General features: G+C 39.5%; 1 protein-coding gene across 1 annotated transcript in view; it reads left to right on the top strand.

Moving 5' to 3' along the window:
- Vps53 (VPS53, GARP complex subunit) overlaps positions 1–15,854 on the top strand; it is a 182,166-nt gene that overhangs the window by 32,026 nt on the left and 134,286 nt on the right. The window contains exons 5-6 of the mRNA XM_004635357.3: positions 11,205–11,291; positions 14,928–15,043. Coding sequence (XP_004635414.1) covers positions 11,205–11,291; positions 14,928–15,043 — 203 coding nt within the window. The remainder of the gene's footprint in view (positions 1–11,204; positions 11,292–14,927; positions 15,044–15,854) is intronic.

The following is a 15,854-nucleotide window of genomic DNA, read 5'->3' as shown; positions in this document are numbered from 1 at the left end:
ATGTACACTGGAACTAATTATATTCACAGTATTTTGCAACCCTCACTATTTTTTGTTTTTTTTTTGTTTTTTTTTTACTTTTTTTTAGCCACGATCTCACTATGTAGCTTAGTCTGGCCTTGAACTCATGACGATCCTCCTATCTCAGCCTCCCAAGTGTTGGGATTACAGGCGTGTGCCACCATGTCTGGCAACCCTTACTATTTTTATTTCTGAAATTTAATCATTACCTCAAACCAAAAGTCTGAAACCATTAAAAAATACGTGGATTGGTGATATAGTTCAGTGGTAGAGCACTTGCCTAAGAAACAGTGCCCCAGCCTCCTATGAGCTCTAATTTATTTTCTGTCCTGTGAACCTACCTATTATAGGCAAATTCTTCATATAAATGGAATCAAGTAGTATTTGAACTTTTGTTTCACTTTTATTCTGTCATTAATGTTTATCTGTGTTGTAGCCTGTAGCAGAACTTTATCTCCTCCTCCTCAACTGTCCCATTACTGGGGATTGTACTCTCTACATCCCTGATGTCTTTATTTTATTTTATTTTGAGATAGTCTTGCTGAATTTTTCAGGCTGGCCTCAAACTTTTGTTCCTCCTGTTTCAGCCTCCTGAGTAGTTAGAATTATAGGCGTACAACACCGTATCTGGCTTTTTGCTCCTTTTCGTAGCTAAACAATACTGCTTATGGACTTATTGTGTTGTTTTTCATTCATCTGTTCATGGATAGCTCAGTTGTTTCCATCTTGTGGCTATTATTATTGAAAATAATTTTAGGAAAATAGTATGCCAAGCAGAATACTGAAGTCCATTATTTTTCTGAGCCATGTAAATTGACACTCTTTAGGAGGCAGGAAGGACAAGTCAAACAGTTTTTGCCATCTCTTTGTTTTCATGTTAAAGGCAATCACAAGTTTAAACTGGTGTCTATTTAGAAAGGAAAATGCCATTCATCACTATTGTAACTGTTCTGGCTATTGCCCAGGTCAGTCTTGCTTTTTTTTTTTTATTTTTTTTTTTGAGGTTTCAGTTGTACTTTATTTTTTCAGTAGGCCATATTTTAGTGGATACATAGCACTTTTACTTGGCATCAATTATGATTTCATTTAGAAATAATTTAGCTGTATCACATCAGCTGACATGATTACTGATCTCTCCATTCCTTGGGGGTGACTCTGCAAACAAGGGAAAGGTTCCATTCTATCCCACTTTGTGTTGCTGGATAGGTCCGTGCAGCAGTACAGACTGTGGCTCCACCAACTAATATAGCATTACCATATTAGTCATGGAAATCAGGTGTATGTTTCTGGTGGCCCTGCCTTGCTGCCATTTGTTGAATGCTTCAAACTGGAAAACCACCTAATGGATTTTTGACCAAGGGAAACATCATGGAGTTAAAGTTGAAACTGCGGTTACTGTAGCTGCTGGCTTGGTGCCCACTCTTGCTTTTGATCGCTAGTAGTTAAAGATCTTATAAGAAGAATTCTATCCTCAGTTTGAAGCTGTACATTAGAAAAATTGTAATGTTTTTGCTGACAGGGCAGAGCTTTCCAGGTTTCAAGTCCTTGATATGAAAAGCTATTTAAAATTTAAATGTGGTAGCGGCTGGGAATTTGAAGCTCTGTCTTCATGTAAGAACTTGGTTTCCAGGGCCGGGGAGATGGCTCAGTAGAATTAGCACTTCCCTGGCAAGTACAAGGGCCTGAGTTCAATCCCCAGTTTCGCCCAAAAAAAAAAAAAAATGGAAGTCACTTCAGAAACAAACTTAAGTCCATTTCAGTTAAATAAATTGTTTACCGCTTTAGCAAAAAAAAAAAAAAAAAAACATGGTTTCCATTTTTCTTTTTCCTCTTCTGCCTGTGGAAATATAGTATTTAGAACATCATGAATTTACTGCTATAGTTTTTCTATTTGCATTTCCATTAATAATTCCCTGTTTTCAGAAGGCTGTAATAGAGTTATATAATTTTCTTTGCTATAATTTAGACTTTCAGGTTTCTTATGAAAGATCAATTTTACAAAATAAGAGATAATTTTTTTTCAATCTGTTGGAGGTTTGGTGTTCTGTACTCATCTAGATTAACTTTTTAAAGTACACAAACAACTTCTCATCCTCTGTATAGTGTTGGGTCACATGCCAGGATTCTGATTTGTTCTCCTTTTGTACAGTGGTACCTCAGTTATCAAATGCTTTTGTTTGAAACAGGCATGTTTGGCAAAACGTTGTTTTTGTTTGCAAACTGTGCATCAGGTAACAAACATGACTCCAAGTATCTTTCCCACACAAACACAAACATGGCCATCTTTTCCAAAACTGTAGAACAAATTAAATTCATGAACTAAGGCAGCACTGTATTATGGAATCTGAGCAGTTGCTGGATTCACCTCTAGGTATTGTTGTGATGCCTAGAATATGGATGTTAGATAAAGTATATTAGTGCCAATCTCACCACAATCAATTACAACTAGAAAGAAAGCATTTCTTCTGCAGATGTGCCTTATGACAAATAAATTTTCAGATATAATATTTTTATAGAGCAGAAGAGGCGAATTGAGGTGCCTGTACTCCAATTCATACTGACCTTGTCTTGGTGTCGGACTTCAATTGTTTTTGTTCCAGTAGTAGGAGAGGACAGCTCACTGTTATTCCCTATGATAACACCATTATCATAACCTAGGCTAAGTATTGCTTCTGTTAACTCAGAAATCTGTACTTTTAAAAATTGTATATTTGGAAATTCTGATTTTAATAGAGTTCTGGTGACTAAATCAGTGTCTTATAGGCATGTTCTAGTACCACTTTTATTTATTTATTTATTTTTTGTATTTTAGCGAAGGGTCTACAGGGTGTTCAGGGTCTCACTACTAGATTGGACTCGTAGTGATCCGCCTATTTACAGCCTCCCAAGAGCTGGGATTACTCTAGTACCACTTTTAGCCCTAACTAGAATTAAGAATGTCCCCTCCTGGGATTATTATGTCTTTTGTAATTGAGTCACTATAAGCAAAGATATATTTTGAGTTGCACTTGCAGAATATACATTTCGAGACATTTATCTGTACCTGTAACATTAATGTTTTTTGTAATAGATATGCTGTTTTTATGAATTTAGGACAGGGTGTACATGGTCTCACTACATAGCTCAGACTCATAGTTATTCTCCTGTTTTCAGCCTCCCAAGCACTGGGATTACACAGGTACACCACCACGCCCAGTCTCAACTGCCCACTCAACACACCCTGGGAGTGGGGCTGGCACAGCATGCTGGGGATTGAGCCCTGGCCACTGCGCTCTGCCTAAGCAGGCATTTTGCTCCACTGAGCTATCTGGCCAGCCCTGAGATATGCTTGCTTATTTTTTACTCTCCCAAATATTGTTGCCTATGGTTCTCAGGTAAATTAGACCATGCAGATATTGTTTCATCTCTGTTGTATATGAAAAACAGGCCCAGACAGTCTACTTTCTACACATACTAATGGTCAATCAGGGACCCAGGTTTTCTGGTTGCCAGTATGATACATACTTGTCCATACCAAATTTTCATTTTAAACAGTGACACACAACACACACTTAGCAACAGATTTCAGAGCCACTTTTTTCTCACTGTAGATCCTGAAAAGCTAACTGGCTCACAAGGGAATCTGAACAGTGGCTGTGACCATGACCTAATTCACCAGCTGGGTTTCTCTCAGCATAATAAAGAAACTGAAGTTAAAGAAGAACCTAAGGACCAAAAAAGAACTGCATGCCCACTGTACACGTGCATATTGGAAATACAGGAGCTGTTGAGGTCCTGAAGAGAATAAGTGAAATAGGAAGAAAGTACACCATTCATCAGAAGCCCCAAGGTCATCATCCATAGCCAAAAGAACATTTGGTGCAGACAGTGTCTAAAAATCAGTGGAAGGAACATCTACGTGTCACCACAAAAGGCTGTTTTCTTCTGAATGAAGACCCTTAATATAAATGAAAGCTACAAGTGACTAAAATTAGAAGTAATAGTAAGATTTGGGGAATTAGATGAGGTAAGCAGCCTCTAAGTTGGCAGCGGGAAGTCTCAGCTATTTGTGGGAAGTAGTCCTTTATTAAACTTGGACAAGTTGTTACTTTAAATGTGCCCGGTTTCCTAAAGTATTGAATTTCTTTACCTTTTATGCAGCAAAAGCAGCTGAAACCTTTACTTAAATATTTCCTTTTGCCATTAGGAGTTGCTGCTTTAAGTGCACTCCCCCTTAAACAGAACAGGGTTCTGTTTCATCGAGGGAAGCTGTGCGTGAATACATTCGCCATTCCCAGCTATTTTAGGACTAACGTGTTTTAAGCTGTGAGTGATAACAGATATAAGCAGAACTTTAAGATATAAATGTTTAGTCTTGTTTGGGCACTGCTGCATGTGCCCAAATTTGTCTTGTGATTTTTAACTTCTGGCTCGTCTCCTAAAAAGAATAAAAATGAGCTCTTTGGTTCACATTTTCAGTGGATGTGGTTTGCAGAAATCATAAATAAAAGTAATTTATGTGAAACAGAGCATTTTAACAAATAAGGTGAGAATTACTCCCTTTGCTTTTTCCTTTCTTTTGGTTCATAAATTTGGAAAGAATTCTGTACTTCAAATAAAGCCCCTTTGTACTTGAAGTTTCTGAATGGACTATGGGGGACATTAATGTTAACACTAATGATTTTTAACTGATGGGAGCCCATCTGGCATCTGATCAAGGCTATCAGACACAGGATATCTAGTATGTGTCCTACAACTCAGGAAAACACAGTGTTATCCATATGCAGGTATCTGTGGCTATGAGAGCCCTGTAGCTTGTACAACTATGTGGCATCATTGTGGACAATAGCCTGCATTGATACTATTGGGGAGGCTTGTTAAAGTACCACTGCTCCAGCAGGGGATGCTGCTTCCATAGCAACAGTTCCCTGTAGTACTAGATGTCCTGTAGTGTTAGAAGAGACTTTGCATAAATAGAGACCACTTAACCCTAGGTGTCTACCTTCAGTGGATTGTCACCTGGGCCCCTGCTTAGGGTACAGAAGAAAGGGGAGCCATCATCAACATTTCTGCTTTCTTGGGAATTCTCTGGCTTATCAAATGGTGCTGAATGATTCTTTATTCATACCTCTCTGTGTCATTCTCATAGTTACTTGTGTTTTTTACACATATTTTTTTCAACCTCTTTACAGATATATCCTTTATTTGTGCTCTTTTCCTCAATGGATAGCACAGTACATATAGGGGATACTCTTTATTGAAGGAATGAACAGAAAGATTTAAATTTTTTCTGGAGCATGTTTGATTTTAACATGGTTTAAAAATGCCATCCTTCCTTTACCCCACTTATGAGCCACTCTTCTAAATGTACTTGCAGCTACTGAGTGTCACTGGGTTGTTTGGTTTTGTTTGTATTTTTCTTTTTGTGGTTTTGAGAATTAAACCCAGGGCCTTGTACTGAGGTTATCTTGACCTCTCTTTTATTTTGAGATAAGGTCTTGCTGAGTTGCCCAGGCTAGTCTCAAATTTATAATCCTCCTGCCTTTACCTCCTGAGTAGCTGGGATTATAGGTATACACCAACATTCCTGGCTTTAACAAGTTTGTTGACAGGGTTCTCTCAAAAAAATGGGTCATGGGGCCGGGGAGATGGCTCAGTGGAATAAGCACTTCCCTGGCAAGTGCAAGGGCCTGAGTTCAATCCCCGGTTGTGCCAAAAAAAAAAAAAAAAAGGGTCACAACCTTTGACCCTTAGAAAGATAGTCCCATGTGAAATATTACATTCCTTCTGAGAATAGTATTAATAGTTGCCATTTAGCAAACCTTTTGCTTCAACATGGTGCTTTTGTATACTTAGAACTCTCGTGTTTATTAAGTCAAAAATCCCAATTTATTTTTTTTTAACATTTATTTATTTATTTTGTGTGTGTGTGTGTGTGTGTGTGTGTGGCCAGCTCAGCCCACCAGGGGGCGGGGCTGGCTGGCATGTGGTGCTGGGGATTGAACCGTGGTCCCTGTACTTTGCTTAGCTTAGCTTGTTCCAAGTAGATGCTTTAGACCACTGAGCCATCTCACCAGCCCCAAAAATCCCAATTTAAACTGCCCTAAGCAAAACTAATTATTTAGAAGAATCCTGTTGTGTCTTGTTCTGAAGGAAACTGGACAGCCTGATGGTGGGAAGAGTGGTATCTCATCCAGATTTGTCAGACAGCTGAAGCTCAGGACTGGAATAGTACTTTGTGTGGTTCTGTGTCTCTCTTCATGTTGGCCTCATCTCTCTAAGCCGATTAACATCTTTCCCTTTTGGGGGATATTTGTTGCTCTTTAACTCAGTCTTGTATGTTAGGGTTCCCAGCACCAAAAGGTTTAACTCTCTTTCCCAATTTTAGTTCTGGAAAAACAAACAAACAGGAAAACTTTCATTGGCCTAACTTTGGTCTGGTGTGCCCCTTGGCTAATAGACTTTATAAGAATGTGATAAAATTTGAAGGAAAAGAATACTAGGTCAGTAATTCTAAAGATCATCAATACCTAACTCTGTGATCCTTTCTAACAGAAAGGCTTTTTGCGATGATGTTATTTCAGGAATTATGAAACTACCCTCCTAAAGGTGAAGTGACTTATAGAGATCAGAGTTAAATGGCAGAACCAGCCATCCTGGTCTGCTGGCTCAAAAACTCTTGCTTTTAACCAGTGTAATGTTAGGGAAATCAGCAAATAGATGCAGAAGTGGAAAATAGAAATTACAGCAGAGTGGTGGAAAGAATCTAATTTTTCCTAGTAACTTTGAGTCCTACCACATTGTTTTTTCAAAGAACAATTTAAAAGTCATACTAGTTCTGAAAATGAACAATCTTTCCTCCTTCCTGTAGCCACAGCTAATTAGATCTCTGTTTAAATCTCTGAAAGATTGTGGGTGTACAGAATAAAGGCAGTATAATTCTCTGACAGACTGAAGTACAAAATAGATGCTTCTTTAGGGCCAAGGGGGATTTTTATTTCTTGAAGCATTTTCATTGGATCACAGGCCCTCTGTCTACACCGGTGGCAGACAACAGATCTGGTGGGGGGCAGGGCAGGGAATCAAGGGAAAGAAGAAAGCAATGCAGTCTGTGCCAGATCCAGTACTGCTTATCATCTATGAACATGACCTAGTGTGACTCAGAGAGCTTGTTCAGAATCTTCTTCAGGCAGCAAGGGAAATTAAGAATCACAGTTATATTTAATTATGCACAGAAATATGTGGATGTTGTGATTGATTTTGCTTAATCTTGGGGGTTAAGTTAGTGGAAATGCTTTGCATTTCCTGATTACAGACTGGAATTACTGAAGAGTACTACAGCTAACTGCTACCCTAGTAACATCCTCAAAGGCAGGCTTTGGCCAGTGCTCCAGGAAGAGGGAAAACGGGGCAGATTGATTGCAGACATTTTGGGGCGATTAGTTCTGTTTTTAATCCATATCCAACTTGGAATAGAAAAGTAGCCACATTTTTTGGGGAGTGTCTAAGGACTGTGTCAGAATAATCTTCCCTTACATTTTCTGGTTAATCGAGTAGTATTGTAGTATCTTTTAAAAAAATTCTTATTCTTTTATATGTCTTATGGTTCTTCCAATTACAAAATGCTCTTCTGTCTGTGTTATTGATTATTATAGGTTAGATATCAAATATTAGAGTATGTTTTAAGAATAAACTTTTTGATAGAGTGGATATTTCACAGGAATCTCTTGACTTTGGAAAATGAATTATATTAAATTTCGCCAACATAGTACACTGTTATAACAAGCAAAAGTATTCCAGTCTGAAAAAAAGTGTGGCAGACCATTTATCTTTCTTAAAATCTATGAAATGCAAGATTGGGTGAGTCTTAAACAGTTCAGGTGGGAGGCCAGACTGAGAATAAGAGAGGACTAGGGGTAGGAATCTTTTCTCTAAGAAAGAATTACACACACTTCTTCACACTTAGATCTAAGCATAGAACTTGGTCCTTTCTGCTTTCCTCTCTGAGTGTGGTATATTTAGGGTGTTGGTTATAATCCCAGTATTATATAACACAGCATGACCTGCACCATCACAGAATCCCATGCTGTGAAAGTCATGCTTAAGAAGGTTGGTACTTTCTAGAGGTCAGTTGCTTACAAGACTTCTGTGGTACTTTTTCATACTATGACCCACCAGCTTTCAGAATCCTCAGATTAGTTTCAAATTGCAGCGTCTTGGTCATTAGACTCCATACTAGCCAAGTAGGTAGGCTGGGTGGGTGATACATGACTGGAATCGCAGCATTAGGCAGGCTGAAGAAGAAGGATTGAGAATTGGGGGCTGGGGCGTGATGGGGTCAGTGGGGTCAGCATACCTCAATTACAGCAGTAGTTTCAGCACTTCACTTATGTGCCCTGAGATATTTTTAAACAGTCAACAAAGAATTATATTCTAGTGTGATCTGGCTTCGTGTATATGCTGTAAGTAAGGTGACCATATAATTTACGACCAGAGTAATTTCACAAGAGAGAGCTATTAATAATTATACTGAGACAGCAGACACTAGGACTGTCCAGGCTATACCAGAGTGAATGGTGCCTTCACTGTGATGCATGTGAGAAAGCCATTTGCGTCCTTGCTCTACAGCAAATACTTACATATTAGCAATGCAAAAAACCTTATTTTCAGAAGTTCTTTTGTCTAAGTATTCCATTATATCCTCTCCCTACAGTTTTTCCTCCTCTACTGGTGAATAAAAGACATAAGCAAGCATCTCTCATCTTTTTTGTTTTATGCATTTGGTACAGGGTCTCACTATGCAACTCAGACTCATAGTGATCCTCCTGTTTTAAGCCTCCCCAGTGCTGTGCCGGGGGCTGGGACTGGCACAGCATGTGGTGCTGGGAATCGAACCCCAGTCCCTGCACTTGGCCTAAGTAGGCATTTAATCTGCTGAGCTATCTCCCCGACTCAACATCTCTTGTCTTTGAAAAGTCTTCTCTTTACTTCATCTTTTGCCCAATTTTCTTGTCTTCTCAAAGCAAAAACTTACTGAAAAAATATTCAATATGGAAGTCCTATAGTAAATATTTTAGTCTTTTAAATTTTATTTATTAGGGCTGGCCAAATAGCTTAGTGGTTAAAGTGCCTGCAAGCAGGTACAGGGGCCGGGGTTCCAATCCCTGGGCCTGCTATGCCGGCCCCACCCCTGGGGTATGCTGAGACGCAATTGAGACTGTAATCCCAGCACTTGGGAGGCCGTAAACAGGAGGATCACTATGAGTCCAATCTAGTAGTGAGAACCTGAACATCCTATAGACCCCTAAAAAAATAAAATAAAATTTATTTATTTATTTATTTATTTATTTTGGTACAAGGTCTCGCTGTGCAGCTCAGACTAGTAGTCTGATCCTCCTGTCTCAGCCTTTCCAGCACTGAGATTACAGGTGTGTACCATCACGCCTGGTTTCCGTGGCTGGCTCAACATGCCCTGGTTCTGGTGCTGGCATGGCATGTGGTACTGGGGATCAAACCTTGCACTTGCCAGGCAGGTGCTTAGACCACCAAGCTATCTCCCCAGCCCAAAATATTTTAATCTTAATGGGCCTAATAGTATGAATTGCAAACAGGCCTCACTGTCATTTTATGGGAAAGTAGCCATAGATATACCTTAATAAATGAGTTAGGCTATGATATCCTTCAAAAAAACAAAACTCAATTAATTTATACAAACAGGTAGCAGGTTGGAATTCGCCCACTGGATGCCATTTGCTTTCCCCTTCTTTCTATTCACTTCATCCTGTCATTGCTGTCTACTTTCATTCCTCCAACACCACTGAAACTGCTCTTGTCAAGATCATGAACAACTTCCCTGTAATCACTGGCAATTCTCTGACTTCTATGAACCATTCAGTGTGAAACATGATCATTCTTATCCTCATTTAAACACTTTGTTTGTCTTCGGTAACATCATAGTCTGTGGAATCTTTGGTTTTCTCTCATGTGGCCAGTGGTTTTTCTCTTGCGTTTTTGCTTTCTCCTTTTTAGATTTCTGAATGCTGAACACCCAAAAGCTCATCCCTGACCCTCTTCTCCCCTTAGTGTATTGGATGTATTTAGTATGTGCTTGTTGGATGAGTGAATGGGTGGAGTAAATGAAATGTTGACTAGTGTAACTGGCACTCTAACTGCCCAGGAATCAAGAGCACTGGTTCAGCTGTAGGTCATTTTTTGTCACAGGACCATAAAGTACATGTGTTTTGCACATGTGTAGCTTTAGTATCCTTCAAATTCCCCTCCTATTACTGTGTCTCCTCACAGAAGATACTGTAGGTTGTAATACTTTTAATGCTAGGGCCAGTGAGATAGCTCAGCAGACTAAGCACCTCCTTAGGTAAGTGCAGGGACTGTGGTTCAATACCCGGCACCACTTGCCAAACTGGCCCCACCCCCGGGTGTGCTGAGCCTGCCACCAAGTCCAGGTGTGGTGACACACACCTCTAATATCAGCACTGGGGAGGCTGAAAACAGTAGGATTACTATGAGTCAGAGCTGCAGAGTGAGACCCTATACCAAATACATTAAGCAACAACAACTACTACTTTTAATGCAAGCTATCCATCTTAGTAGGTTTTTATTTCCATAGAAACATTTGGCTCACAGGTAGCTTCAAGTATAACTTTGTGATTTAATTTCATTGGTTTTCAAGTAGGACACTATTAATATCATTAAGAATTGCCACAATTTTGGAGTCTTTAAACACAGTCTTGCTTTTTTGGGGGGAGAGGGTTGTTTTTTGACAGTCTTTTGGAAATTCTAAATCCAGAGCTTCCCAAACTACAACTAACTTAGAATACCTCTGTCTCTTTACAGATTTGGAAGGTTATTGTGTATGTACACATGTACATGTGCATGCACCCATACACCCAGGTGTGCGTGTTCTGTTTATTGTCAACAATAATACTTACGGTGATCATCAAGACAGAAGGAAATAGTTTAGTTTTTCAGTTAACTTTATGGTATAGATTGGCAAGCATACTATTTCCCTGTATCTGAATGGTGGGTTCTATTTCTCTACCAGTTTGGTAAATAAAATTGTCAGTTTAAGTGTAATGAATCAAAGTTTCATGATGATTATCTTATGAAGCTGAAATTTATTATAATGTAGTGATTGGTGCTGTCTTGCATGACTTCTTGTTTTTCATGTATTTCTCTAACTCTAGGCGCTTGAAGAGGCCCAGAAAGCTATCCAGCAACTCTTTGGCAAAATCAAAGATATCAAAGACAAAGCAGAAAAATCAGAGCAAATGGTGAGCTTAGGTTTCTTTCTCATTTTTTTGTACCAAAAAAGGAAGTCAGCCTCTCCTCCAGTCATTGTAATTAATGGACTTTTTCCTCCCACTTCCTGCCAACCACAGCCATCCGTATCTCTCAGGCAAGCCTCTGCAAGTGTTTTCCAGATTGATTCATGGGAAGCTGCTAGACAAGGGTGACTCACCATCCCTACTGTCCTATATTTGCAGCCCTGTTTTTAAATAGGAAAAGTTTTCTTTTTCTTTTTCCCCCCAAAATACTTTCCTAGTCATTTTGGATGCCTGCCTTTAGCATTTGTTTATATCACGTATTTCTTAATTAAGATACTAGACATGTAATTTGGTAGTACACTGAAATAGGCCTTGGGTCTGGATCGTAGGATCTACCCTGACTACAATACATGCATATGGTTTTGATTAAGTTTTCACTGTACAAATTTGTGGCCCCTGGGGATGTTCTCAGTAGGCCACCCTGCTGACCAGGAATCCAGTATTCACTACTCCTACTTCATGGGAGGCTCTGGGATGTGCAAACTCCTAAGCTGGAATTCTGGGTAATGTAATGCTTCCAGTTTCATCAACTATAAAATAAGAATGTTAGTATCTACCTCACAGGGTTGTTGTGAGAATTAAATGTATAAGGAGTAATGAGCAGGGTACTAGGGATTTAGATTTATAGTTATTCCCCAAGGATGCCCTGCATTCAGCACCAGCCAGGAACAGATGGTGAGTGATTATCAAGTGATTCTATCCAATGTAACTTTTGCTGGAGTTTATTGTATTCAGGTTTTTTATTCATCATTAACTTTACAATTTTAAACTGCTGCTCTGGACTGTGTTCCCTCTCCATGCTGGGTATGGGGAATGCAATGACAGTTCTAAGAAGCTGCTTCTAGAGTTATTAGTTAACCTATTTAAAAAAAATTTTCTTTTAGACAGTGTTATGTTAGAGGAGAGAGGAAGCAGTGAAGTGAGATCTGGTGTTCATTAAGCTTTTTTAGTGGGCCAATCATGGTGCTAAATCTTTCCTCCTCCTGATGACTCTGTGGACTAAGTTTTAGTATCATTATTTTTATGATTATCTATTTTATTTAAAAAATTGTTTTTTTTCTTATTTATTTATTGGATACAGGGTCTCACTATGCAGTTCAGACTCTCAGTGATCCTCCTGTCTCACCTCCTTCACACTGGGATTACAGGCGTGCACCAACACGCCTGGTTTTGGGCTGGTTCTATGCACCCTGGGTTTTGGGGCTGGCACAGCATGTGGTACTGGGGATTGAACATGGGTCCTTGTGCTTGCCAGGCAGATGCTTAGAACACTGAGCTACCTCCCCAACCTGATTATCTATTTTATAGATGAGGAAACTGAAAGTTGGTAAGGCCAAGAAACTTAGCCTATGACACAGAGTTGGTAATTGGTAGAATTGGAATTCAGCCTGAGATCTGGCTGGCTCCAACCAAACCCACCATATCACCTTCTGTCATTTGTCATTTTTTTCTTTTTTTTTTTTATGTCCAAGTATAATAAAGCAAATTAATTATGAGTAATCTGTTGTATAAAATAATCTGCTCTTGGAGAATATAGCACCTCTTATATGCTCTGTCATTAAAAGTTTTTTGGAGGCATAGCAAGTAGTTTGATTTGTCTAGAGTAGCATAGGATATGTGGTGAAAATAATGGGAGATCTGGGAATGAAAAGGCCAGTGATCCAGTGCAGAGTAGTGAGGGTATTTGGAGCGATAGAGTGGAGGGACAAGATCTTGAGATCAAGCAGAGGAGTATTCAAGATTTGGCTGATGGGGCTGGCAAGATAGCTCAGTGGACTAAAGCACCTGCTTAGGCAAGCTTAGCCAAAGCATGGAGACCTGGGTTTGATCCCTGGCACCACATGCCACGCCAGCCCCGCCCCCAGGTTGGGCTGAGTTGGCCAGTCTGGGCATGGTAGCACATGTCTGTAATCCTAGCGCTGGGAAAGCTGAAAGCAGGAGGATTGCCATGAGTCCAAGCTGTGTGGTGAAACCCTGTAACAACCAAACACATTAAAAAAAAAAAAAAAATGTGGCTGATGAACGAGAAGAAGTGTAGATGACTGTGACTTTAAACCCCATGGCAAATGCTATAATGTTAGAACTGAAGCTGTTGAACCAGGAGGCAGTGGGATTTTTCCTATTAGGAAATAGGATGAGGATATAATTGTTAGAGTGGGTGGTCAGATTATGGAACCAAATTTCTATTTCTAGTCTTTTATGCTACTCCTGATCTTTTTTTTTTTTTTAAACTCCAGGCTCAATTATTTAGTAAAGTAGTAGTAGATTCTTAACCTTTTGCTTTTTGTAATGAAAATAAAAGTAGTTAGATAGCCTGAGGGTTACAAGTGAGGTAGACTTGATGGTGCATTCCCTGAGAAAGAAAATTTTTACTGCAGAAATCCAGGACAAGCTTACTGATTTGTGGGCATAGAATGGAGTTGTGCTAGTCGTAGTCCTTATTTTATCAGGAAATGTTTATCAAACTCTGAAAAATCAGGTCACATTGACTAACTCCTTATTAGATTTTGCAGTTTAAGGGTAACTGCATGGATAGTGACTGGAATATTTAGGCCTAGTGTCAGGGCCCTTTCTTCAAGTTGTCATAGAGCATGGGAAACCAAACTTCTATTAGAGTTCCATGATCCTCATAGACTCAGGATAGTAGGAGAGTTCACCTAAAGAGTATCAGTAAAGTTCAGGGCTTTTCCATCTTTTCTACTGAATCTGCTTTTCCAGTGATTGAAATATCAAAAGTTTCCAGATGGACTTTTGTTTTCTTGGGCCTCTTGGAGCAAGACTGTCAGACTTTTACTCCCCACCTTACCTTCTCACTCCAAGAAAGTTGCACCTTTCCTCTTACGATGTTGTATGCTAAGTTTATGTTATAGGGCTTACATTTTGGTTTTCTTGAGAGGTTTTTTTTTTAAGTGTATTTAATATAGGGTCTACAGGGTTTCACTACAGAGATCAGATTCATAATGATTCTCCTGTTTTCAGTCTCCCAAGTGCTGGGATTACAGGTGCGCATTACCACACCCAGTCTCGATCAGCATCTCAGCATACCCCGTGGGTGCTTGTCAGGGATTGAACCCTGGCTGCTGCACTCTGCCCAAGCAGGGGCTTTAGCCCACTGAGCTATCTGGGTGGCCCTTCTTGAGATTTGAGGTAAGATTTTTGTTGGCTGGTAGATGGGCCATAAACCCCAAAGACCCATCTCAATACAATTAGCTGACTAATATCCATTTTGTGCTGAATCCTGTAGAAAGGGTACACTTTTTTGGACCTTATTCAAGAGGGCCTAATTCACTACTGTGTTGCTATTTGGATCATTCCATAGAGAGTGAAAAATAATAATTTGTTTCTCACACTTGAGAATTTTATAACCTTAGATAAAGTCTGAAGAAATGGTGAAATGAAACATAAAGGGGTTGATGGGAATTATCTTGATTTTGCATTGTGAGAATGTTTGTGTTTTTTCCAAGGGTTAAACTGAGGCTTTCTTCTTGCTTCATGTAATTATTTTCATGTGGAACTACTTGCAGAAAGATCTGTATCATTCTTATCCTTCCCCTTTTTTCTCCTGTTGTTTTTAATATTTAGGTTAAGGAAATCACCCGTGACATTAAGCAGCTCGATCATGCCAAACGCCACTTGACTACCTCCATCACAACACTGAACCACCTGCACATGCTGGCTGGTGGCGTTGATTCTCTTGAGTAAGCAGCATAAACTTTGGGTTTGGGGCTCATAGTAAGGAAATCTATTACATGAAGAAAACAGCTTCTTAGATCTCTTACCAGCCAGCTTTACCATCCTGCTCCACTTTCAGTAGATTGGCTCCAACTATGCCGTCACTATTTCTGCGTATATCCTCTGGATTTCAGATTTATTTTATTTTATTTTATTTTTTTGTGGAACTGGAGATTGAACTCAGGCCCTTGTGCTTGCCAGGGAAGCGCTTATTCCACTGAGCCATTTCCCTGGCCTTGGTGTTCAGAATTTGAAAACTTGAGGTACAGGTAATCCAAGGAGGACCTACAGAGCACTTGACAATGATTCCAAGAATTTGTTTTTCTTTTCTTTTCTTTCTTTCTTTTTTCTTTTTTTTTTTCTTTTAATATATTTAGTACAGGGTCTCCAGGTCTCACTGCAGATGAGACTCAGTAGTGATTTTCCTGTTTTCAGCCTCCCAAATGGTACTAGCCACCACTCCCAGTCTCAGTCTTCTTCTCAGCATGCCCGGGGGATCAAACTCCTGTCCCAACGTCTGCCTAAGCAGGCACTTTAATCTACTGAGCTATCTGGCTGGCCCAAGAATTTGGATCATTTATGGACAGTAGACCTACCATTAAGGCAGGCAACGTGAGTCAGGCCCAGGGTTACTCTGTAGCGCCTCTGCTAGTTTTTCTGCCTCTGTTGTGCTTGGCAAGTTTTCCTGTTTCTGTTGGGCTAAGTTGTACTGCCACAGAACAAGCCATTTGTTTATTTATTTATTTATTTATTTATTTATTTATTTATTTATTTATT

This window comes from Octodon degus, unplaced genomic scaffold, assembly GCF_000260255.1.
Source record: "Octodon degus isolate 3935 unplaced genomic scaffold, OctDeg1.0 scaffold00072, whole genome shotgun sequence".
NCBI classification, from domain to species: Eukaryota; Metazoa; Chordata; class Mammalia; order Rodentia; family Octodontidae; genus Octodon; species Octodon degus.
Note: the sequence above shows the minus strand (reverse complement) of the source record. Positions and strands in the feature narration are given on the sequence as shown.